This window comes from Phascolarctos cinereus, unplaced genomic scaffold (genome assembly GCF_003287225.1).
Source record: "Phascolarctos cinereus isolate Bilbo 61053 unplaced genomic scaffold, phaCin_HiC Scaffold_2;HRSCAF=192, whole genome shotgun sequence".
In the NCBI taxonomy this organism is placed as follows: Eukaryota; Metazoa; Chordata; class Mammalia; order Diprotodontia; family Phascolarctidae; genus Phascolarctos; species Phascolarctos cinereus.
In genome coordinates, this window is record NW_027555625.1 from 225819909 (window position 1) to 225845361 (window position 25453).

The 25453-nt window shown below is 44.0% G+C and overlaps 2 protein-coding genes across 2 annotated transcripts; one reads left to right on the top strand and one right to left on the bottom strand.

Moving 5' to 3' along the window:
* Positions 1-4327: 4327 nt before the first annotated feature.
* On the top strand, positions 4328-6160 carry COX5B (cytochrome c oxidase subunit 5B). Its single transcript, XM_020984027.2, has 4 exons — positions 4328-4492; positions 5092-5162; positions 5469-5568; positions 5975-6160. Exons 1-4 carry the CDS (start codon positions 4390-4392, stop codon positions 6085-6087), a joined length of 387 nt encoding a protein of 128 aa, XP_020839686.1. The 5' UTR covers positions 4328-4389; the 3' UTR covers positions 6088-6160.
* A 2927-nt stretch (positions 6161-9087) lies between these two features.
* ACTR1B (actin related protein 1B) lies at positions 9088-18474 on the bottom strand. Its single transcript, XM_020984026.2, has 11 exons — positions 18281-18474; positions 15213-15277; positions 14102-14177; positions 13427-13552; positions 12940-13064; positions 11749-11965; positions 11485-11577; positions 11104-11278; positions 10685-10746; positions 10385-10425; positions 9088-10181 (listed from the first exon to the last, which is right to left on the bottom strand). The coding sequence occupies exons 1-11, from the start codon at positions 18326-18328 to the stop codon at positions 10079-10081; spliced, it is 1131 nt and encodes a 376-aa protein (XP_020839685.1). The 5' UTR covers positions 18329-18474; the 3' UTR covers positions 9088-10078.
* Positions 18475-25453: the final 6979 nt, after the last annotated feature.

Sequence of the window (25453 nt, forward strand, 5' to 3'; positions counted from 1 at the left end):
ACATGTATGTAGTGCTTCAAGCTATTCTCTTATTTGATCCTTACAGCCACCTAGTAGGTAGGTGCCATTGCTCTCTGCATTTCACAGATATGGAACCTGAGGCTGAGAAAGCTTAAATGACTTCCCCCCAGGTTAGTTAGCAAGAGCCTGAGGCAGGATTTGAACTCCTGCATTCATGACTCAGGGTCTAATCTAATACAGTGTACACACTGCCATCTAGTAGTCCTTTGTGATAATGCTTGTAACAACTGCCTCAAAATCTTAAAGGGCTATTACACAAATGTGTGTTAATCCTGTGAATACAATTATTTTTAAATTTTACTTGCAAATGCGTCCTATTGCTATTTTTTAAAAATTAGATAGGTTTTTTTTTAAAGATTTGAACCCTAGATTAAAATTCAGCTGCTTTCCCAACTGAGTTATCCCAAATCCTTTATCCAACTGAACACTTTCAGTAGGATTTCATTTTCAGGCAGCTATATTTGCTTTAAAAAAAGATTTTTATCTCCTTACTTCTCCATAACTCCCTGTAGGTTCTCTCTGATGCCTTATCCTATATGTAAAATAAGTGCTGGGTTCTTGGTCAAGGCGACCTGGATTCCAATTCAGCTTCAAATTCTTACTAGCAATGTAACCATAGGCAAGTCATAATATCTCAGAGCCTTAACCTCTGTAAAATAACTCTAATACTTTCCCCGAGTTGTGAGGAAAGCACTACGCAAATGTCATCTGTTATTGTTGTTACAGTGGGTAAGATTCTAGAATGTGGAAGATCTGGCTAAATATGCATGGCATCTATTCTAAATAATAAATGTATTTGGTATATGATGTAATAATTTGAATACATTTGGTATATGAGATGGTAATATCATAACATAAAATATAATTTAAGATATAAGAAAAACTAGAAGGGTAAATATGTCATGACTAATATTCTAGCCTTAGCTAATGTCAAGATATGCCTTCTAAGTAATGACTTGGCTAATGTATAAACTGTATTCAGGAATTCTTTTAGTTCTGGAAGGCACTATTTTCATAGGATTAGGAGAAGATAGGATTAGGGTTAGGGTGTTTCCAGCTGTCCTGGTCTATATCTGGCCACTGGACCCAGATGACTCTGGAGGAGAAAGTGAGGCTGGTGACTTTACATAGCCCTCCATGGCTCAAATCAAAGTCAATTGCAAGTCATGTGATCATCTTCCTAATGTCGTGGTCTTCTTTGAGAACAAAGGACAAACGACAATCTGTGAGTCATCTGAATTGTCTGAATGGCGACCCAGCTGGCCAGTTCCAGTTGGGCAACTCAGCCTGACCTCTCCTGTCCTCTCCTGTCCTTTCCTATCCTCTCCTCTCTCCTCCTCTCCCCCTTCCCCCCCTTCCCTTTCACTTCTCTCCTCTCCTCTTCTCTCCCATTATCTGAGGATATTCAGCCCAAAGGAGGGTAAACTGGCTATTTTTCTTTCTCAAAGACCAAGCCTTAAACCAAATTTATTCTGGATCTCCCGGGTTGGACAACAATAGGTCACTGCCCAAACACCACTTAATGGTTATTTTTTTGGACTCTCCTGGCTCAGAGTGAATGTAAATAGTTACTGTTTCTCTTTTGGCCATCAGCCCTGAGGGCGTTCTGCTCCCAGTTCAATCTATTTATTTATTTATGTGTTTATTTATTTATTTTTATTAAAGGAGCCATCTCTTGACTCGCTCCTTAAAGAGGCCTATTCACTGAATGGGTGTTGCCTCACTCAAAGTGAGAAACTGAAAAGAATTTAGCTTAAAAGGGCCAAGGTCTTCCACCACATCCTGGGCCATCTCCAGTTGTCCTGTCAGACATCTGGCCACTGGACCCGGATGGCTCTGGAGGAGAAAGTGAGGCTGGTGACTTTGCACAGCCCTTCCTCCCTCAAATCAAAGTCAATTGCAAGTCATGTCATCATCTCCCTGATGTCATGGTTCTCTTCGAGACCAAAGGACAAACACAACCATAGATTATTGTTAGATCTACCTTGCACTAAACACATTTCTAGTTCTTTATCACCCATTTGTTCCTAGTTTCTATACATACCTTTTTGCCTGATTTTGTGTTATCAGATTTTGGTTAGGGTCTTTAGGGGCACTCTTTAATGAGAAAGGACCTGATAAAACAGCCATTATAAGGCAGAGGCTGTCTGTTGTCAGGTAGGTCATCTATCTGAATGTTGAATATAAGTAAGGAATCTGGCACCAGTTATAGAGAAAGAAAAGTAAAGAAGAAAAAGATAGCCCTTAAATGGAAGGAAAGGACTGGAAAAACAAGAGAGTAAAGGGTTTTGAAGGGAAGAAGTAAGGAAGATAGTAACAAAAGTGGGAAGTGAAAAGGGAGAGGAAAGAGTTCCCCAAGTCATGAATATTTAAGGCAAAGATTCTTTCTAGGACTAGCCCTAGTTTTGTTTAGGAATTGCTTGGCTTAAGGAAGCCTATCTGCCAAGGCTCCCCAATTACAACTTTCCTCCTGTTGCAATTTTAAAGGTCAGAAAAAAGCCAACCCTTCTAGAACCATAAGAATTCCTTTATACGTTAGCCAAGTCGTTACTTAGAAGGTGAATTTTGACAATAGCTAAGGTTAGGATATTAGTTATAACATATAAGTAGTCTGGGTTGAGTGTGACAGATTAGTTCGAAGTCTATTTAAATTCTACAGTATAAAATCAGCCATTTTAATATTGCTCCATTTATGCCCCCTCCCTGTGGCCTTGGCTTCATGCTTCCTCCAGTGATCCACCCTTGGAACTTTATTCCAATCAGAATTGTTAGCTTTAAATGACAAAGGGTGGTGACACAAAGACTTCAGTTCACCTAATTCCCATAATCCCAGGTCACTATGTAGAAGGCCCTTTCCAGAGGAACTGCTTCCCTTTCCTTGGCAGTTTGGACAGGAAACATGCCTGGCCTCTGGGGTAGTCTAGGAGAGCAGAAAAAGGCTTCATAGCGATAATTTTTCCAGGCACAGAAGAGGGCTATGACTTGCCTAAAGTCACACCTAGTCAGTGGCAGAATTGGAACTAGAGGTCAGCTCTCCTGGTCCTGTTTCCCTGATGAGAGGAAGGCTGAACTAGCCTGGTGTTGCCGAAGAGTGATAGGATGGATTTGCAATCAGAGGACCTAAATTTGAAACTGTTGCAGTCTGAGAGGTTGTGACCCCTCAAAGACTGAAGTACAGGACGGGGTCAACTGGAATTAATTCACAGACTCAAGCATTCTTTAAGTCAAGGTGGCAAAAAGTTTATTGTTACGCTTTTCACCGGGCAAGGATTCTTAAGGATCCTGCAACCTTAGAGTGGTACAGTTAAAGTTTATATAGGATAAAATACAATAAAACATGTGCCAAATATGCTAACTAGGGGATTCAGGGTGGGATTAAGGAGTGGTTAAGGAGTGGTCAGTTCTTAAAACAACATGCACTTCTTGTACCTACTGAGCAGGCGTTTTACCCAGAGTTCACTGGGAAAAGCCCACAAGGGGGGGCCACGTGGAGGTGTGGTTTTAGGCCTGCTACGTCACTAAGTCAACTAGAGTTCAGGGTAACTGAGAGTTGTCCAGTCTGCCATCAATCAATGTCTTGTTTGACAAGATAGATGTAGGGAGTACACATATGTCTTAAGTCTAGAATACAAATAATGAGGAGTCCAGGTGGTAGATAGTGAGGTAGGGTGGTAGTACAGATAGTCCAATGGGTAGGAATGTCTTTATGACCCAGTGCAAAGCCAGTTCAAACTAATAATTCCTTTCAGGTGCTGTTTGTTACTGCACCAAGGAGAGAGATAAGGGTCTTGCTGGGGCCCACTCATGAGTAATTGCTAGGCACAGTGTCCTTGGGTGGGGAGCAACTGTCAGGGACAGTGTTTCTGAGGCTAGGGAGAAATTGGGTTCCAAACACAAGCACCCAAGCACCCCATCAAAACCTGACTCTCCTAGGGTCTGAGGCTGGATTTGAACTGCGAGCTGACTCCAGGCCCAGCGCTCCAACCACTACCACTAGCTGCCTGAGTGAGTCTGATCTCTTTAGTAGTTTAAAGTGCTTTATTTAGCGCCCAGCTCAGGCGCACGCCTGCAAACCGCTACCGATGACCCAGAAGCAACATCAGCTTCAGTCCTAACACGAGCAGCACGAGCACGCCCACGCGCAGCTGCCTCCTCCCGCCTCCGCACCTCCCCCGAGGCGGCGCGAGCCCCTCCCCTCTCCTGCGGCAGAGGAGGGCTCCCATCTCGCGTAATCCGGGGCTCGGACCTAGGAGGGGGAGGAAAAAGCCAGGATAGGGCGTGAGCGAGGAGAGCGGAAGCCCCGCCTTTCCCGGAGGTCTCATTCCGGAAGCGCCGCCGCTACAACCACTCGCAGTTGTCTCAGACGCGATGGCTTCAAGGTTACTGCGGGGCGCCGGGGCCCTGGCGGTCCAGGCCTTGAGGGCCTGTGGCCCTGCCCGGGTGGCCGCTCGCTCCATGGCGACCGGAGGAGGTACGTGAGGCATTGGACCCCGGGTGACCCTGTTGGCGGCGACCTCTGCGGGGAGGCACCCGGCCTTGGCAGGAACTGAAAGGAGGCGGTGGAGGGGCTTCCTCGGGCCGCGGTGGAGCCTCCCTGCGGGACCTAGGAGAGCTGGGTCCGCGCTTCCAGCAAGGAGCGTAACTTCTGAGGGCAGGGACTGTTTGTCTCTTCGTTCCTTTGTCCCCGGTGCCTAAAACAGTTCTGGCGCAGAGTAGGTGCCTAAAAAATGCTTGTTGGGTTGGATTTTTTCCAGAGCCATGAAAGTGGGGACACCGGGTGACCTTGCCGAGGGCCGGGACACTTAGTGACCGCTGCCTTCCCTCCCCCTCTCGATTGCTGCCAGGGCAGTTACGGGGAAAACCTGGAGAAAGGACCCAGGGCTGAGCCTCGGGCCTGTCTCGAGGAAGTGCCTTTGAGAATCGGCCTCTAGTTTAACGAGGTCTCCATACAGCTTGATGTGTGTAGGTGACGTAAGGGATGTTGCACAGAGTTACTGTCACCTGCGCTCTGAGCTGTTAAGTCTTGCATCTGTATAGATCATCTCCCTCATCCATTGCATCTTCCTGTAGGTGTCCCTACTGATGAGGAGCAGGCTACTGGCTTGGAGAGAGAGATTATGAATGCAGCAAAGGATAATATGGTGAGTTTCAAATTACACTGGAACCTGCCATTCCCCATATTTGGGAGTGTTTGAGTTGGTTTCACACCAGACTCTCACCCCAACCCCAACATCTTCTGTAGTCTTGGTAAAGAGACAGCTTATTTGACCACTTTGATGATTATAGATAGGGAAGTTGAGAGTTGAAGTGATGAAAATGTCTTGCTCAAGGTCACACAGGTGGTGGCAGAGGCAGAATTTGAACACATCTCATTTCAAATGCAGCATTTTTCTCCACCTTATGGAGTGGTTAGTCAGCTCAACTGTTGAATATTACTATTCTTGCAGGATCCATACAATGTCTTAGCTCCAAAGGCAGCTCCAGGGACTAAGGAGGAACCCAACCTGGTCCCTTCCATCACTGACAAGCGAATAGTGGGCTGTGTCTGTGAGTATTCGTAAATACAAGATATTATCATAAAGTACAGATATTCTTAAAAAGAGATCATCTTTCCTGTTAGAGGATGTGTCATTCAAATACAGGTGAAGTCATCTTAATACTGCTTTATCTTAAGGCCAAAGGGAAAGATTTCTAAAGTAAAGTGGAGCTTTGCTTTTAGTTTGTGGCTTGGAGGGCAAAAGGAGGAGGTTGTATATATTGGGGGTGTTGAGGAGGCATTCACTCATTCCTTGCATCTTTGAACCCATGGCAGTTTGGAATTTTGAAGTGGTTTCAGATCCACTACCAAAAGATGAGATGCTGCTGGGAGAAAAGAGGAGATTCTGAAATGGTACTGGCAGTTTTTCAGGTGCAGGGTTTCCCCTTCTAGTGGATTCATCTTTTTTCCCTGCAGGTGAAGAAGATAACAGTGCAGTCATCTGGTTCTGGCTTCATAAAGGCGAGACACAGCGTTGCCCTAACTGTGGAACCCATTACAAGCTGGTACCCCAACAATTTAGCCACTGAGGCCCTGGACTGGTTTACTTGAGATGTGTTGTAATGTTTTCTTCCCTCCAATAAAAGATTAGCCATAATATAAGCGACTGGTTTCATAATTTTATTGTTTTTTTTTTCTTCCCAGGAAAATGCTTCCTTTTCCCTAGGGTGAGACTTTGTATATGTAACCCCATAAATTTTACCACCCTCTGATGCAATCTTGTTAGCATGTGAAAACTAGGAGAGACATTCAATAAGAATACAATTTCTTGCCACTGTCTGTACTTTGCAGCATTTTATCCTCTTGTAAGCTGCCCATTTTGTATCTGGACAGACAATTTTGTTAAGCCTAACATTAAGTAAATGTGTTTTTAAAAACTCATTAGCAACTAGTAAACCCCAAAAAGTCATAATAAAAAGCTCCATGATCTTAACTTTCTTTGCCTGCTGTAAGTTAGGCACACAATGAATTCTGACTGCAAATAGAAGGAAAACAGCTGATGGTAAAGGCCCTGAACAGTCTCCATATGACTTAGAACTAGAAGTGATAAAGATAATTTAGAGTTAAAGAAGTGGCTGCCGAGTGGAATTGACTTGGCTAAGATCACACAAGTAGTAAGTGACAGCTGACTCTCCAAACCAATGTTACTTCCAGCATACTACACTCCCTCCCAGACATTTGATTTTTCCCAGTGGTATACATGTTTTGCCTCATCAGCTTAGGAGGAACAGACTATACACAGTTCACCTCTCAGCCCCTGATCCTTTATTTCTTACCTGCAGTTTGAAACATTGCTCTAGACCTGAGCTTTACATTGTCTTGAAAACCTCATCAGTACGTCATAAGCAATTGAGCTTTCCTATTTGGATTGTTTCCACAAGTATATTCTCTAGAACAGGAATTCTTAACCTGGGGTCTCCTAACTTTTTTTAAAAAGTATTTCAGCAATTGTCTTTTAATACAATTGTTTTATTTTGTAGTTTTAATAAGTTTCACCAGACTGTCAGAGGTCTCACAATAAGATCAAGAATTCCTGTTCCAGAAACTGCTTTTAAGTAAACTATTAGTGATTTACTTAAAGTCCCATAGATCTTTTAGTTCTAGCCAGTCATTGCTTCTCTCCCTTTACTTCTTGGATATCATGGTTTCTAAATGAATTATTTTAAAAGGCCTACTGATCTAAACACTTACTGACCAATTCCCTTCAACGTGAACACTACAGATTAGAACTTCAAGTGAATTATAATGAAAAAGGCTCCAAAAAACTTTTTCTGAAACAGTGAGCTCCCTTTATTCCTGCATCTTCTTGTCCACCCCTAATCTCAACCATATTTATGAAATCATTCTTTATGTCTCAAACCCTAAGAAGAGTGAGAATCAATACCTGTTCTTAAAAGGCAAAATGAGTCAACCCCTCCCCCTCCATCTTTTTAAGCCCTGAACTATGTTAACTTAGAGCTAAACCCCATTTTAAATACCTTGTTTCTTTGGTGGCTGGAGTAACATTCCATCTTCACTGAGGAAGAACATGGGCATGAGTCTCAGTTCTTATGTTATCTTTTTCAACAAATATGAATGCCTACTTGCACGTGCTAGGCTCTATAGGTTATAAAGATGAATAAAATATGGTTTTGACCATTGAGAAACTTAAAATTTACTAGGAAAAATAAATTTATGAATAACTGGTAAGATATGTGATAAGGGCCACAAAAGTAGCAGAAAGGCTGGTAGGACTTACTGAAGCCACTGGGATCACTGTTACTTGGAGTGATCCTGGTAGGTTTCATAGGCTAGTGGTTAAGCTGGCCTTTTGAGGACAGATAAGGTTGGGGGTGGGATGGGAAATGAGAATTACAAGAAGTGAAATTTTAGACAGGGAGAACACGAGCAAAATGTAAAATGGTGGGTAGTCTCCAGTTTGATCAGTGTAGAATACACATGGGGAGAAAAGTAGTGGAGATAGAGCTGGAAAGATAGATTGGGTCCTAATTATAGAGGATCTTTAAAAAAATATGTTAAAGTAATACACAAAGGTAATGTCAGGCTAAGGAGTTGGGCTTGTACTCCATTGCCTCTGCATTGGCTGTCCAGCATTCCTGGAGTACGGTCCCTTCTTACCTACATCTTTTAGAACCCCTAGTTTTCTTCAAAGCTTAGCTCAGACACCTATGAGGCCTTTTCTAGTTCCCTGTGGCTCCTGATGTCTCTCCTTCCCACCCTTCAAACTACCTTTTGTTTATTTTGAATGTTTTGCATCTAAATACATGTGTATATATAATCCCCTATATAACTTCTGAAGGCAATGGCTGTTTCTTTTTCGTTTGAATCCCTGGCACAGTGTCTGCAACATAGTAGGCATTTAATACTTGTTAATGGGGCAGCAGAGAGGAAGAAGGTAAAAATGACAGATTTCAAGTATAAGTGAACAAGAGTGTGGTAATGTCATTAAGAAATGAAGTCAGGAAGAGGATCTAGCTTGGGAGCTTCAAGGTGATGTCTCCTGGACTACACTGTTAGTTTCTCAAAGGCAGATCCTACCTCTGTCTTGGTATAAATGCCTTACACATAAAAGATGCCCAGCAATTAGAAGTAATGATAGATCATTCTAAGAGTCACAACACAACTCAAGGTTCCTTCCAGGAATAAATTCTGTTAAGTGTTGATAAGGCTTGTGAATCCTCTGTATTCCCCTGACGATTTTTAACAAGGGAATAATGGAGCTAGGAAATTCTGCTGCAGTAAAGGAGCCTAATCTCTTGGGGCTTCCATGTTGCCCTAACAACCCTAGATACTCTACCTGTTTTGGAGATAGCGTCCATGCCCCACTGCACTACCTTAGAGGCCTATCTCAGAAAGACCCTGGAGACAATTCGAGGAGAAAATACAAGTGGTATGCACAGCATCTGTTCAGCCTATAGCAACTGTTTGCAGAACAGATCTACCTCAGGAAGAAAGGAAAGAAGGGTAGGATGCTTTCGGCAAAAATCAACAAAACAGAATTAGGAGAAAGTAGAGTCACACACCACACCTTGTTCATAATTATTACTATAATGAATTTACAAAAAAAATACAGGCAACTGTGTTAAATTATTGTACATGTCTGGGGGGTAGGGCTGGCTGTGGAGGACAGGGACTGGCCATGGGCCCCTTGTTTAGGGGAATAAGGGAAGCCCTACCAACCAGACACCGCCCTAGCTCCTCATTAAGTGGCTTTCATTGAGCAAATGAAAAGTATCAACCCTTTCCAATCCAGAGCAAGCAGGGAAGTAGGAGGATGGGGGCAGCAGTTCATTTAAGTGCTTTGCAGGGGAGATAAAGGAGCCTCCACCATCCTAACCCTGTTAAACCCCTTGCTCTGAGACTAAAGGACTTAACACTGAACCAAGGTCAGGCACCTTAGTGCCAGGATGAAAGGCTTCCCTATTTAACTCTGAGCTAGGGAATCCCAGCCCTAGGCAGAGAGAAAGGTGAAGGAGAGGAGCCAGAAGTGCCTTAGCCAAGACTCTCACTGCTGTTGGTTCAATGAAAAGATGGGTGAATGGCTTAAATCTAACCAAGGGAGATGTGAAACAAATATCTGCTCCAGCCTTGGCCCTCTCTCACTTCCCTCCCTAGAAGTTAGTCATGCAGTCTTCCAGGTACCCTTGTTCTAAGCTGGGCCCTGCAATGGGAAGGATAATGAGAATGGTGGGGTATATGGACTTTAAGGGAAAGCAGCCCCCACAACTGTCCACCAGTAGGTGACCACAAGCTACCTTGATCCTAGCTAAGGGTGGCAACCCAGAACAAACCAAATCCTTCCCCAATTCCTATGTTCCAATTCAAGGACCCCATCTACCCAGCTGAAAAGTGGAAACAAGTATGGGGGAGGAGGGGAATAGGGAATTAGCTACACCACCCACCTGGGGGGGGTGCTGGGCATGCAGAGGGGCCCTAAGCCTGGACCAGAAAGGGTTAAACACAACAGTCCCCCTTTCTTTTCCTTCCATCCCTTCCCATATACACCACCCACTCCCGGCACTAGAAGGTTTTTCGATGGATTGCACGGGCTCCATCTTCCTCGTACTCCTTTTTGGATACCCACATCTTCTTAAAGGTGTCCAGTGAAGCCAATATAGAGCCACTGTGGAAGAGACAAGGCTGTCACTAAGGATTTAGAGTGGTCTGATTTTACCATTCTTTCAGAAGGACTCACAGTTCCCTTCCCCTCATCCTGTGAGGCAGAGATCCCTCTTTCTGTCTCTATCTGAAGATGGCTTGGTTGATTATTCACCCCAGTTGTTAGCTCTGAACCCCAAGCTCCTTCACTCAGACCATGAACCTTACCCTATCCACGTGGAGTACAGTCGTTCCTGAGGTGCTGAAATCTAGAAGGAACAAAAACTGAAGACAATAATCACCATCCCACATCTGTCCATCCCCAGATTGGATTTTTTTCCCAGCTGCAAAAACTGTCACTCATTTCATCCATGGGATAATGGGGGGAGTGTGTGTAGACGTACAGGGGTCAAGCTATCTGATAGTTCTGAATATGTGGATGTTACTAGAGAGAGAATGGGTTCAGAAGCCACTGCTCTCTTTTTCTTTCCCAAAACTGAGATAACAAGTGATCACCTACAACCTTACCTTAATTTTTACATCTTTTGGGGCAAGTTTCTTCACTTCACTCAGTAACCGGTCACCAAAGCCTGAAAACATCAAAAAATGCCTATTACTAAGAATCAAGCTCTTCCCTCATCCACCCCATCATGACACTGCTGATTCTGTTCCTTCTTCACTGTGTACTGAGGTGCAGGGGTAAAAGTTAGATGTTCTAGCAGGAAGGCAAAGGGCAGTTAATACCTAACCTGATGAGAAACAGAAAACAGCCCAACACTAAGTGACGCTCCACATCAATTCCTGGCCCTTGCTGATTTATCGCAGTTATACAAAGAGCCTGAAGGCACCTTCAGGAAATGGGACTAAGCTGCAGCGCAGCACAGAACCCAGGTGTTCCAGCTACCAATGTGTTCTTAGAGGCTGATCCTCTAGCCTACACAGAGTACCTTTGAAGAGTGTTGAACCTCCTGAGAGAACAATGTTGGCAAAAAGTGTGCGGCGAAGGTCCATGTCTGACTTGTGGATGGCGAAGGCTAGTACCTCGTGGAGACCTTCACTCTCATCCCCCACCAGATCGGGTTGGAACAGCAGCTCAGGGGCCCGGAACCGTGCTGGCCCAACCTTCATGACAGGTAAATGAGGTAGGTAGGAGGACCCTCAACCTTGAGGTAGGAAGGACCCCAAAAGATCCCTCAGCTTTTCCCCTGCGTCTCAGGGTCCCTTCCATCCACAAGGCACAACTTTCCTTAGGGCCCCAAGCAATGCCTTCCCTGACCCCAGAGACAAGACTTGCTTTCCCTACCCCACCTTTAAAACTTGTGACTTACATCAAGTGTGCTACCATCAGGCAAGGTGTACTGCACCTTCTCTGTCTCCAGAGCCTCATCCTTCTGTGGGTTGATAGACAAGTAGCAGGCTCTCTGTGGGTAAACATGGACACAGGGTTCTCGTGCAGGATGCTATAAAGACGTCACTGACCAGTTCCTCTTTCCCATTCCCACCTCCTTATAGTCTCAAGGGAACCCCCACCTCAAACCCTTGTGACCCTTCCGCCCTTATTTCTGCTACATATACCTTCACCTCTCAGTTACCTCTTTGATAGTTCGGACAACCTCAAACTCAGCTGAGGTATGAAAGTCAGCTCCTTCCTTTCTCAGAAGCAGTCGTAGGTAACGGGAGACATCACGGCCAGCAATGTCCACCCGCATGATGGAATGTGGCATGGCGAAGCCTTCATAGATAGGCACTGCATGTGTTACCCCATCCCCTGAATCCAAAACCACTCCAGTTGTTCTTCCTGTTGCATACCTGTAACCAAAACATATCCCTAGCCCATCTCAGCTGCCTCTGGAGACCCCAACTCAAGCAGAAAACTTTCCATATACTGATAGTAGTAATAACAATGACCAACATTTATATATAGCTTTAAGGCCTGCAAAGCACTTTGCAAATATTATTTCATTTGAACCTTGCAATAATCCTGTAACACAGGCGCTAATATAATTCTCATTTTACAGATGAGGAAACTGAGGTAGGCAGCGGTTAAGTGACTTGGCCACGGTCACTCAGCTGATAAGTGTCTAAGGAAGGATTTATACCCAGGCCTCCTTGACTCCAAGTCCAGAACCCTATCAATTAAGCCACCAAGCTGCCTCTAGGCACCTAATAAATACTTCTTTAATTGACTTAATGGACATAGCCTTGAAGGAACATATAACCAACTTTTTCAAGTTATATTTTATTTTTAAAAGTCTGGATTTAATACCAAAACAGAAAAAAAAGAACATTTCCCTATACAAAAGAAAAAAAGAGTATTATATATGAAATCACAAATCTCTATGATTTATGGATTTTTAAAAGTATATAATAAATTCAATGTTACTATCAAAGCTGTCCTGCTTGTCTGTCTCCTTCAGTTCTCTTCCATGCATTTAAAAAAATGCTTCAATGATCCTCTCTTACTTTACCATTAGCTCTCCTCTCTCCTACAAATCTCCCTCTCGCTGAAAATAACAAGCAAACCAAAAACAAAAGCTTTGTTACCAATAAGCAGAGACAAGCCAAGTAAGTCCACTCGCTGGTAACGTCCAAAAATGCATGTCTCATTCTGTAACAAACTTATTCTTAAAGGAATAATTAAAATGTGGCTGGTTCTGGAGTAAAGTCCAATAATTGAATACTACACAATTAGTGGCATCATAACACAGGGTCATCTAGGCCCTAAGTCTAAGGAAGATCAAAAAATTAAGCCTATATATTAGGATTCAGGAAGATATACTCACAAGCTGAGCACAGCCTGCATGGAAATGAACAAGGCTGGAACATTGAAGGTCTCAAAGAACACTTCCGCTGCCTTCTCCCGGTTCTTACTTGGATTGAGTGGAGCCTCCGTTAGAAGAACAGGGTGCTAGGAGCAATGAGGAGTCAAAGGCTCACTCAAAAGACACTAAACTACCCAGCGTATTACCATTTTACACTGCCATGTCCCACCCCAACCTCCCCCAAACTCACTGGATAGCTGCAGCCTAGTCTGCCCCCTTGCCAATATTATGATCCAGTAATCTCAGTAGTTAACACTGCCAAAGACACCCTGCTCTGCATCCCTACATGCCTCACTTAGAAAATGTTAGTCTGTTTCTAGTTGAGAAGGGGGGAAAGATGACAACAAGTATCACCAAAGCAACTGGGAGAAGTTGGGAAAAAAACTTAGCTAAAGGATGAAACAGGAAAGAAGTAAATACAGCAAACTGAAGGATGGTGTTAACACACCTCCTCAGAGAAGGTCTGCAGCTGATCCTTGGAGTAGACATACTGCCAGATTCGTTCCATATCATTCCAGTCCTTTACCACACCATGTTCCATAGGGTAGCGTATGGCCAACAATCCCCGGTGCTCCTAGGGAAGAAATGCACTATACAGAACCAAGGCCCATGAGAACAAAACCTGAATGGTCTTCAATGGTCTTCCCAGAAATACAAGGCTTCTTGCCTTCCCCCTAAACTGTACCTTCTCTCAATAAAATCATCAAAAAACTACGGCTTATTTAATGTCTCAATGCACTCTGGCCCAGCATGATGCTTTTCATATATTAGGTACTTAATAAATAATATATTTGCTGGATAAGAAAAGAAATAGCAGATAGAGAATGGAATGGCACTATGCTGAGTGACATGCAAAGTAATTTCTAAAAGACAAAAAATCTATATTATCCAATATGGGCTCCACTGCCCTTATTTTATGGATGGGAAAAACTGTTACAGAGTGGACGATGATACTACACAATGAGTGAAGTGATGAAACAAGAAGAGAATTCAGGAATCCAGAGCTCTACCTATAAAATAATGGTCAATGTCTGGGTACAGTCTAGTGCTCTGAACCTCCAGCCACTGCTACTTAGATGTGACGATCCCAAACCACAGAAAAGACAGAGTCAAAAGATTTTACCTCTGCTTTGGGGCCAATGAAAAGATCCCCTTCTAGGGCCCCAGCCATCACACGTATATGCTTTGGACGCCCAACACTGTAAGGACAAACGTGTTAGGACACAGGAGTTGCGAGGTGGAAGGGGAGGATACACAGCTTTGACAATTTAGTCCCTTCTTAGGGAAATCAAAACTAGCACAAAAGGTCTACAGTGGGGATTCTTAATCTTTTTAGCATCAGAGACCCCTTTGGCAGTCTAGTGAAGCCTACAGACCGCTTCTTAAAATAGTTTATTATCTACATTTATAATTCGAGGAAATGTTAAATTTCATTTAGAGGTTAGTGAAAATAAAAATGTAATTTTTTTACCCATCCAAGTTTACTCCCCTGAAATGTATCCATAAGCTCCTTGGAGGTCCTTGGACCCCAAATTAAGAAACTCTAGCCTAGATAATGAGAATCCCCCTTGGGAAAAGGATATAAAGCAGAGGTTAGAACACTGCTTGATAAGAGTTCAGGTCTATTACGGAAAGTTTGGAAGTTCAAGGAAAGATAAGGCCATTCACAGTTAATTTAAGACCCTTTTTGTGCTCTTTCTTTTCCATTTTCCCCCAAAAGTCACAGAGACACTCAGTTCACAGGAATCCCAGCCCTTCAACTCCAGCCTGGGCCCTGGCATCAAGTCAGCCTTCTGCAGGCACAATGACTCAGCCCATGCAGTATGTATTGGAGGCTGTAAACTGAGGAGTATGGAGTGCCAGGAAGTGGAAACTAAAAATTACAGGACATGCTTGTTTCATAAACCCTTCCCTCATGCAGCTGTCTTTGTTACATCCCACTGCCACACCCCGAAATAAGGACTTAAGATTTGACAGTTTAACACCCTGAAAAGAGATTCAGGTTCTCCCTACATCAACACCAGCCAGGGTTCAAAAAGAAATACTGGAAATCCATTAGCTCTCCTATATTGGCCTTAAAACAGAAACTAGGTCCAAACCCTATCTGTGAGTCTTATAGACACAAGTCATTTTAACACACTAGAGCCCCTGTGAAAGAGTAATAGCACAGACATGCAAGAAGACAGCAAAGAAAAGTGAAGAAAGGTTTGGGGGATATGTTGAGTGACACTTACTAGTTTGGAAAACAGTATTTAGGAATCTGATCTCCAGCAAAGCCAGCCTTGATTGCCCCAGAACCCTGTAAGAAAAATCCATGTTCAGCTCTAGACAATCACAGCTCCCTAAAATATGAGAGGGGTTTAAACACAGGAAGTCTAGCTAAAAAAGCCAAGAGCACAACAAAAAAGAGGCAGCAACCTCCCTGCTAGCCCATAAAAACCAAACTCCCAACCCTGTTCCAGGAACAAGTAACCCACAGCACGAATCTTCTCTCTCTCTGTCCCCCTCCTCCAAACAGAAACAAGAAACACTCATACAATCATAGATCTAGAGCTGGAAGGGACAGCAGAGGTCAGCTACTGCAATCCCCCTCATTTTGCTGATGAAGAAACCGAGGCCCAAGGAGATCAAATGACTTGTCAAAAGTCACAGAATTGGTATTCAAGGTGGGATTTGAACCCTTGACTCCAGAATCAGTGCTCCTCCCAAGAGACCACACTCCCCCAAGGGATTACATGTAGGTAAGGACAACAGACAGGGTCTCCCAAGGCAGATGATTAGATAGGCTAGGAGAGCAGGTATCATTCCTCAAATGACTTCCACCCAGGAGCGCACAATGAAGAGTATAAAACAACAGTTTATTTTTAATCTAGACCTATTACTTCCCCAGTAAGGGGAACTGCTAGTCCAAAGTCTTGGTGAGTTGCCTGAGGAGATGGAAGGTTAAATGATTCAATCAATATATGTGAGACAGGACTTGAACCTGGGTCTTGTTCTCCCATAAGTACTTAACTCTATAAAGCGATCTCAATACAACCTCACCTGTACCACTAGCAGGTTGTTCTAAGATGCCTTCTGAAGTCCCTTCCAATTCTAAATCTATGAAGATATGAATACTGGGAGGTAATAAATCTAGTCCAGGTCAAAGCCCGACCTTGGAGACCAGAGCTTCTGAGTCCATGTACTTGTGACCTAAAGAGTCATCGTCTACCAAGACATGGCCTGGTCCTTCTTATCCCCTGGTCAAAGGCTTACTGAGCAAGAACCACAATACCTAACTTCAAGTCTTTTACTAAGCAATGTCAATGGTGCCCCATGCTAGGCCACATCTATCAAATCAATCACCAAGCATTTGTTAAATGCCTACTGTGTCCCAGATACTGTGCTTGGAGACATGAGTAAAGTGCTAGAAGAGCCAGGTTCAGGTTTTTACCTAACCCCAAAAGAAATCCAATTCAGTGGTCACTTGGGGAAACAGGTTTCAGATCAGAGTAGTGAGTCTCTACAAAGAACAGCCTAAGTTCCTAATCAGAACACAGAAATACCAGGAAGAAAGGGCAAGAGTTCCATTGAAAACTGTCATGGTAGATCTAAAATATCCAGTAATGGAATCATAGACTTAAAGCTAGAAAATCCCTTAGATGTCATCAAGTCTAACCCTTTACAGATATGGAAACTGAGGCCTACAGAGACTGAGTAACACACAGGTAGTATGTGGTAGAGGGGAGTCAAAACTGAGTCCTGGGGGCAGCTAGGTGGTGCAGTGGATAGAGTACCGGCCCTGAAGTCAGGAGGACCTGAGTTCAAATCTGGCCTCAGACCAGACACCTGACACTTACTAGGCTGTGTGACCCTGGGCAAGTCACTTAACCCCAACTGCCTAAAAAAAAAAACAAAACAAAACCTGAGTCCTCTGATTTCAAATCTAGCACTCTCTCTAAGCCACACAGCCACCAGTTCTGTGAATGAAATTTAATCTTGATTTTGGTTCAAAGCACGGAAAGCCCCATTCCAAGAAGTTAAGCCAGGCCAAGATCCTTTCCTGCTGGAGCTTCAAATCAAGTCATACTCTAATTTGCTCAGGAGGCCTGGGATGGATGACCCTGAACATATTTCCATGATTAATGCATCTGTGGCTTTCTTGCCCATCGAGGAGGCATAAGGACAAAAGCTAGAGTTTCCCAAGGAGCATTAAACATTTGACCACTAGCTCATGGAGGGATAACTTGTATCTTCTCAAAGGAAGCACAACTATGGTCTGCTGGCCTCCTGAAAGACTGGCCTGCTGGCATTCTAGTAATTGGTTTGGCCTGCTTTTAGAAGTTTTTCAGCTCTGTATCACCAGAATTGATCAGTATAGTGAGTGACGGGAATAAATCCACAGAGACCCCTTGACTGTCAAACATGTTGAACTCTCAGTAAAACTGGATCATGTAGTCCAACTTCCTCACTTTCCAAAGGAGGACAGTGGCCAAAAGAGGCGAAGTAGCTTGTCTGAAGTCATACAGGTGGCAAGCTAGAGTTAGAATTCCAACCAGCCCTGTCCTTGGCTCCACATCCAGTGTTCTCTCTGCTGCACTAAGAATTAAGCAGCCTGTGCTCTAAGATAGGACCACTGGATGATGGATCTAGAGTTGCAAAAGATCTTAGAAGTCATCTGGTCCACTACCTTCATTTTATACACGGGGACACTAGGGTCTAGAGGAGGACAATGACTTGCCCAAGGTCCCAGAGTAAGGGGTTGTGCTCATTCAAACCCAAGACCTCAGAACACAGAGCCGGTACTACTCTACCTGTTTTCCTAATTTTAGCCCGGGGGATGATGCTTAACCTCCTCTATTGTCCCCCCCCACCCCCCCACAAGCATGCAGTTGGGGGTGGAGGTGCATCCCTCAGACGCAGACTGGCTGTTGCTAGAGGAGGGGGCAGAGAGGCAGGATCCTGCCTGGAGTCGGGCAGCATCCCCGGAGGAGAGTGGGAGGCCGACGGGCCAGCTCTGGGTGGACACGCGGGGGAGAATGCCGGGCATGGGTTGTGCGCGTGCGCCCCGTCGGAGCTGTCACATCGCCCCGGCAAGAGAGAGACAGGGGAGGGAAGGCTGGGGAGGGGGGCCGCACGGGGGCAGGGGCAAGGGGTGCAGCTGGGTGGGGTGGGCCGCGCGCCGTGTCGGGACTCCCTCTCGGGCGCCGGCTCCGCCCGCGTCCCTCCTGCCCCTGGGGGCGGGGCGCGCGCCCCCGGCCGCCCGCCCGTCCTCGCGTCCCCGCGCCCGCCAGCCCGTCCTCGCGCCCGCCCCGGGTCTCACATTATCGATCACCACGGGCTGGTTAGCGATGATGTCGTAGGACTCCATGGCCAGGCCGGCCCAGGCTGGCTGGCTGGAGGGTGAAAACGATGGACCGACGACCGGGCTGGGCAGCGGCGGAGGAGGCAGCGGCGGCAGCGGCTTCCAGACAGGGCGCCGCCCCGCCCCCTCCCCGCTTCACCTCCCACCAGCGCAGCCTACCCTGAGCACCCGGCCTAGGCCCCGGTTCGGGTCGCGTAGCCAATCACTGTTCCGACCTGGCTGAATGACGGGTTAGAGTCACCTAGTTGGGTAGGGAAAAGAGGCAAACCAATCGGATTGGGCTTTTGGAAGAGGGCGTTGCCTTTTCATGGTAGATTGCGCGGAGCCGGGGATGATGTCATGGCTCAGATCTTAAAGCGGACCAAAGCTAGCGGGCGCCTCTCGGAGAGGGACCACGGGTCTGTGGGATGCCCAGAGTGGTGTTGTCTGACTCCTCCTAGCCTCAAGTGCCATGCATCGCTGCAAAGTGAAAAAGCAGCTGGCCTCTCTTTTCCAATAAAGGGGGAAACTGAATAAGGAAAAAAAAAAAAACCTTAGGCAAGGTCTGAGCCGCAGTCCTCTCCAATCACTGCCATTCTCAGGTTTCCTGCCTGCTGGGCCGGCGTGATGTAGTGAGGGGTAAGAGCCACTAGTTGTAGAGCCAGAGAACCTTGATTTCAGCCGCAGATCTGCTACTTAGAATATCTTGTGACCTTGTAACCGAAGCAACGATAAGCTTTGTGTGCAGGCACACACTACGGACTTGTTTTCTCAACTGTGTAAAAAGAGGGGACGGACTAAGATGACTCTAAAGGGAGCCCCTTCGTGCTCTAGAGTCTCCTAAATAGTCCAGCTGTTTTTTGCTCTCAGAATTCCTTCCTTCCGTGATGACCTTTGGCAAGGCTTTGGTCTCTTGAAAGGCTGGGACCATTGGAAGAAATTCAGGGCTCCAGGACAGTACCACTGGCTTGAGGTGTCATGAGAAGGAGTTGACTATTATTAACCAAAAAGTAGTTATTAGAACAGTCTGGCAGAAACGAGGTATAGACCCACGGCTCACACCATATACCAAGATAAATTCCAAATGGATAATACTGCTTTAATGTGTGCAAAGTGCTTTACAATTATTATTTCATTCTCACAACAATCCTGTGAAGTAGCTGCTATTATTTTTCCCATTCTACAGATGAGGAAACTGAGATAGGCAGAGATTAAGTGACTTGCCCAGGGTCACACAGCTAGTAAGTGTTTGAGGCTGGATTTGAATTCCATTCTTGTTGACTTCAAGTTCAGCATTCTATCCACTATGCTACCTAGCTGCCTCTTGATGTGTATATATAAAGGGGAACATACATAAAAGAATGATGTTCATGACATCATAAACAAATGAGAACCAGGAAATAATTACCTTTAGTCATAGATAGTAGAAGAGTTCATGACCAAAATTTAGAGATCACACAAAACGAAATGGACAGTTTTGATTTCATAGAAGTTTTTGCATAAATACAATGAATACAGCTAAAATTAGAAGGGACATATGTAACTGGGAGAATATCTGATTTGTGGAAAGTTTCTCGATAAACTCTCGTTTCCAAAATATATAAGGAATGGATTCACATTTCTAGATTAAGAGCCATTCCTCAATTGATAAATGACCAAAGAATATGGACAGGCAGTTCTCAAGGGAAGAAATCCAAACTATCAATAGCCACAAGAAAGAAAAATTCTCCAAATCACTGATAATGATAGAAATGCGAGGTAAAGTAACTCTCAGGTTCCATCTTACACTCATCAGGTTGTCAAAGTTGGCAAAAAAATGAAAAATGGTGAAGGAACTTCAGGAAAGTAGGCAAATTAATTCAAGCTTCTTAGAGCTACAAATTGGTCTGGCTAGGCGGAAAGGCAATTTGGAGCTATGACAAAGAGTCACTAAACTGTGTATACCCTTTGACCCAGCAATGCTTTACTACCAGGCCTATACCCCCGAAGAGATCAAAGAAAGAGTAAAATGACCCACACATTTATAGCAGCTCTTTTTGGAGCAGGAAAGAACTGGAAACTAAGCTCATGCCTATCAATTGGAGAACAGTTGAATAAATTATGACATGTGGATGTAATAGAATACTATTGCGCCATAAGAAAAGATGAAAGGAATAGTTTCAGTGGAACTTGGGAAGATCTGTGTGAAGTAAACAAAATGCAGAGAACAATTTATACAATAACAACACCATCAAACAACTTTGAAAGATTTAAGAGCTCTGATCAGCTCAATGACTAACCACAATTCCAGAGGACCCATGATGAAGCATACTACCCACCTCTTGAAGGAGAGGTGATACACTCAGAATGAGGCATAACATTTTTGAACACGGCCAATGTGGGAATTTGTTTTTCTTGGCTAAACATATTTGTTATGAGGGGTTTTTTTGTATTTTTTTATGTTGGGGAACAGAAGAGAAAATTAATTTTTCTTAATTGAAAAAATGTAATTTAAAAAGGATTCATTATTAATATTTAGATCTAGAAGGAACCTTAGAGACCATTTGGAGCAATGCTCTGATTTAACATTTTGAGTCACTGAGACTCCCAAAGGTAAAAGTACAGTGCCCACAGTTGCCAAGCTAATTAATTGCAAAGCCAGGATCAAGGAATCATAGGATATGAGAAAGCTCATTTGGTCCAACTTTACAGATGGGGAAATGCAGGCTAAGAAAATTGAAGTGATTTACTTAAGGTAACAGTTCGAATCAAGGAGCACTTATTACAGACTTACTATGTGTTAGTTTGTGAAACAGTATGACATGACATGATAGAGAGATCCAGGTGGAAGTCCTACCACAGACACATCCTGGGCTTCCTCTTGCCCCAGACTTCTAGTGATCCCCACACCTACATCTGCCTAGACAACACCTCCACCTGGATGTCCTGCCAACTTCAAAATGAAACATGTCTTAAACTTGTCTAATGTTATAGACTGCCGCTGGACACAGAAGGGTTGCTGGCATTGTAGCCTCTTCAGTCCTGGGGGAAACTGGACTGTAATGAGAGGGGTTAGGATCCCTTTTCTCACACTATTGGCCTCATCATAAGCTCATTCTGGCACCTCAGGGACAATTTGCTTAAAGTTTAGGTTTTGGCTCCTCTCTACGTTCTCCAAAGGTACTCAATATAAATATGAATCAGATATGGGACAAGTATTTATTTCCTGCACATGAAAAAAATGCTAACATAAAACTTTCACGAGCATACATTGGCAAAAAGTCCTCAAACAAGATTTAATAGCAAGATATTTGTAAAGAAGCACTGGCCCTGGATTCAGAGGGACCTGAGTTCAAATTCGACCTCAGACACATAATACTTACTAGCTGTGTGACCCTGGGCAAGTCACTTAACCCCATTGCCTAACCAAAAAAAAAAAAGATATTTGTAAAGAGCTTATCACAGTATGTGACACATAGTAGGCATTATATAAATGCATATTCCCTCCCCAACCTCCTTTCCCCTACTTTTGTAGTTTCCCAGGAGGTTGAGATTTAAACTTCATGTTAACGAAGAGCACTTTGTGGAATTTCTGAGTAAGCACTGTTATATTTCACCTTAGCTCTTTACCGTTCCCTCAAAGTCCAGGTCTGCTGGTGAGCTAGGGCGGGGTTTGAGCTTCTCGTCTTCGTAGTGATCATCTCCTCCAAAGTAGAAACTTCCCCTTGCCAACAGTCATCCCTGCCTGATGGAGCCAGGACCCCTAGAACCCAACAAAGTTATCAATATGCATGGATCCATGCATACTGAGATGGATGTTTGGTCACCTACTCAGGAAAAGCAGCAAAGGCAACCTGGGGCCTATGCTCAGGGGTCACCTAGTGCCCCTGTCTTAGCTGTCATGTATGAACAGTTGCACACACCCTGGGTGGAGGAATGGGCAATATGGATTCATCAGAAGTCTAGTGAAAAAACCCTATTTGTTACTTAGGAGAGCAGAAGGAAGCACCAGCAGCCAATTCACTTTTTTTTTTTTCACTGAATTATTGGCTCTTCCTGCTCAGAAGCCAATAAGGGGATGGTGTCATCATCTTCAAAGTGCTCAAGTGCTGAGTTCTGCATGGCCAGCAGGAAGCAGTCATGGATTTTGTCATCTCCAAGGTGCCCAAGTACTGAGCTGCACACATTGTCAGCCAGAACTAAGAAAGGTAGCTTTGCGCATGTCCTATTTGACCCCTTGGTACTTTTTGCTTATTCTGCCAAATTCATAATTCATAATTTCTCTTGGTGGTACCACAACCATAGTAATATTTTAATTCTTCCTCACTCCTTGTACCCATCAGTTATCAAATCCTGTCAATTATATTGTCAATTATATTGCCACAATAATAATAGCTAACATTTAAAGTTCACTGTGTGCTAGAGACTGTACTAAGTGCTTTATAATTTTTCTCATTTGATCCTCACAACTTCCCTGGGAGTTAGATGTCATTATTATCCTCATTTTACAGATTAAGAAATTGAGGCAGGCAAAGTTAAGTGACTTCCCCAGGGTCACAAAGCTAGTAAGTATCTGAGACCAGATTTAAACTCAGGTCTTCCTGATTCTAGTCCTGGAGCTCTGATATTCATTGTGCCACCTAGCTGCCACAAAATATTTGATATTTAATCTTCTCACTGTCACCCCTTTAATCAAGGTCCTCAATATCACCATCATAGACTATTAAAATAACCTCCTAAAGAGATGTTCTTGCCCTTTTTTTCCCCCCTCTTCAAACCATCCTTCACACTTGTAGCAGGAGCAATTTCCTAAGGCCCTACCTCACACTGTCTACCTTAGTTTTTTCCTTAAAAGGTGTTGAAATCTTCCCCAAGACTTCATTGCCTGAAGGAACCATTTAAAGGCTCACAAGTCATTAACTTAGTTCCTTGGTTCCCCAAGTATAAAAATCATGGAGGGAGTAGTCAGTCAGCTGGTTCCTTCCTCAACCTTCTGACCATAGAACATTAAGGGCAAGGCAATGGCAGGGAAGCAGAGCCCAAGTCAATCAATGCTGTGCCTTTTTCTGAATACCCTTTTTCTTCTCTGTATATCTTTCCCTTTGTTCCGGCTAAGTCATCCTCCTTTTCTCAGCTGTTGAATAACCTGTGAGTGTTTCGTTTCATTCCAGTTTTGAACCTAACTTGTATGACTCAGATCTGGCCTATTACAATATTCTTGCCAGACAAATTTTCCTTATATGTGAATCTTATCATATCATTCCTCTACTCAAGGTTAAATTCCTTAGTCTAGCATTCCGAGCCCTTCATAGCATGTGGTCACCCTCCCTTTCCAGGCCTATCTCTTCTCCCTTCCACATCCTCTCTACTTTTGTCTAGTGTCACCTTTTCATCAGAGAAAGGAGTAAAGATAAATCACCTAAACTTTTTAGGCCTCAGTTTCCTCATCTGTAACATGAGATGGGGTTAGACTATATGACCTCCAAGGTTCCTTCCAGTTCTATTTCCATGATCATGAAACAGACCATAAGTTGGGACCAGAATTGAACAAGAAGGAAGTGGCTTGGATTGTCTTTGGGAAGTTGAAAATACTTTTAAGGAACCCAAGCTTCTCCTTGAAACAAAGTCCCATCTTTTTAAACAAGTTTCTTCAGGTGATGCATGTATTTGTGAGTCATAGAATACCAATGAGGATCCAAAGAACACCACAGTCTGCTAAGAATACCATAGTCTCCAAAGAATTAAAATTGAGGGTTGCCAGAAAGTCAATGGAGAGGAACAGAGCAGATAGCTGCCACATATTACTGATGAAAAATTGCACAGGAGAAGCAGCATAAAGCATATCATCAGAGAGTTATATGACCAGAAAGATCAAGGGATTACAAAGAGATCCACTGGTATTCACACAACGTCCAAAACTCATCACTCAGGATTAGAAGGCCTACAAAAATATTTGTAAAGGTGGGGTTAAAATTATCTCATCCTATTTTAGCTTGGATATCCTAACTAGGTGAGATCATGCTCAGTCAATTAATGAAAAGACCTTAGACTGTACAAAAAGGTCTTCAAGTTATAATGACTTTGCACAAGAATGTACAGGCTGAAGAACCCTGGCCATACCCTGGGATCATCTATAAGTTATCAATAAAGTTGATAAGTGAGGAAATTTCAGAAACTGCTGGAGTGTGACGCTCTACCTGAACCCCTTGAGAAGGAACCACCTGGGTGAGGGCAAAAACTTGGCTTTAGTCTTGGCTGAATCTTTTTTCCTGCTCCCCCTTTAGTCAGAGAAGGACCTTGCCAGTCTTGTAGGGTCCAAAAGAGCTTAGCCTCTCCATCCTCTCATTGGTATCCTACCATCACATTCTTGGGATAGCAACAGCTGCTCCCATCTTCCCACTAATGTCTTAAACAGTGTTCCCAGATCAGCTAGGACAACATCTGTGTCATCAAAAACCAAGGCCAGACTGGATTAATGGCTTTACAAATAGCCCAACAAGAGATTTGACTCAGTTCTGCCCTTCCTTGGGGAATTCAGTGGCACTCTGCTGCTAGGGGCCCACCATATTGGTGCCAAACTTAGTATCAATACCCAATGAACTCAGAAATCCCAAGCTCAGGTAATCACTGGCCTCAGCTTCCCCCATGAAACATAACAAGCATATATCCCCATGCCTGGTGGCCACAATGCCTCTCTTAAGGCACTCAAAACTTGTACTAATATTTTTGGCTGCAATATCACACTGGTGTTTATATGGAGTTTGGTCTGCTAACCGTACACCCCCACCACCAGTCTTTTTCCAAACAAAATGCTATCTAGCCACACCCCTCAGAGTTGAGAAAAATGATTCATTTGAAACTCTACTCTATTCCAATCAATATTAATCAGTTTGATATGATTCCATAGGAGTACTGAGTCAAAATTGGAGCAGTTCAAAGCATCTGCGCTGATCATGGGTCTGGACCCAGGAGTGGTTTCCAGCCTGGGTGAGACAGGGAGACCCAGTCAAGAGAGAGGGGCTGGGGCATCAGTGTCCAGGACTAGTGAGATAATGGTTCTGCTGCACTCTGACTTTGTTAGACAGCATCTGAAATATCATAATCAATTCTGAAATGTTGTAGGAGGAGCTTTTGAAAGTTTGGCCTGAAAAAAAGAGAAAACATAAGTTGGAC

What these genes read in the sequence shown, in the direction of transcription:
- COX5B (XM_020984027.2), top strand. Translation starts at nt 4,390, where the DNA reads ATGGCTTCAAGGTTACTGCGGGGCGCCGGGGCCCTGGCGGTCCAGGCC. An exon ending in CTCCATGGCGACCGGAGGAG is followed by an intron (nt 4,493 to 5,091) that starts GTACGTGAGGCA and finishes ATCTTCCTGTAG; the next exon opens with GTGTCCCTACTGATGAGGAG. An exon ending in GCGAATAGTGGGCTGTGTCT is followed by an intron (nt 5,569 to 5,974) that starts GTGAGTATTCGT and finishes TTTTCCCTGCAG; the next exon opens with GTGAAGAAGATAACAGTGCA.
- ACTR1B (XM_020984026.2), bottom strand. Translation starts at nt 18,328, where the DNA reads ATGGAGTCCTACGACATCATCGCTAACCAGCCCGTGGTGATCGATAAT. An exon ending in ATGCAGGCTGTGCTCAGCTT is followed by an intron (nt 11,966 to 12,939) that starts GTGAGTATATCT and finishes TTTTGGTTACAG; the next exon opens with GTATGCAACAGGAAGAACAA. An exon ending in TTGTCCGAACTATCAAAGAG is followed by an intron (nt 11,578 to 11,748) that starts GTAACTGAGAGG and finishes GTTTACCCACAG; the next exon opens with AGAGCCTGCTACTTGTCTAT.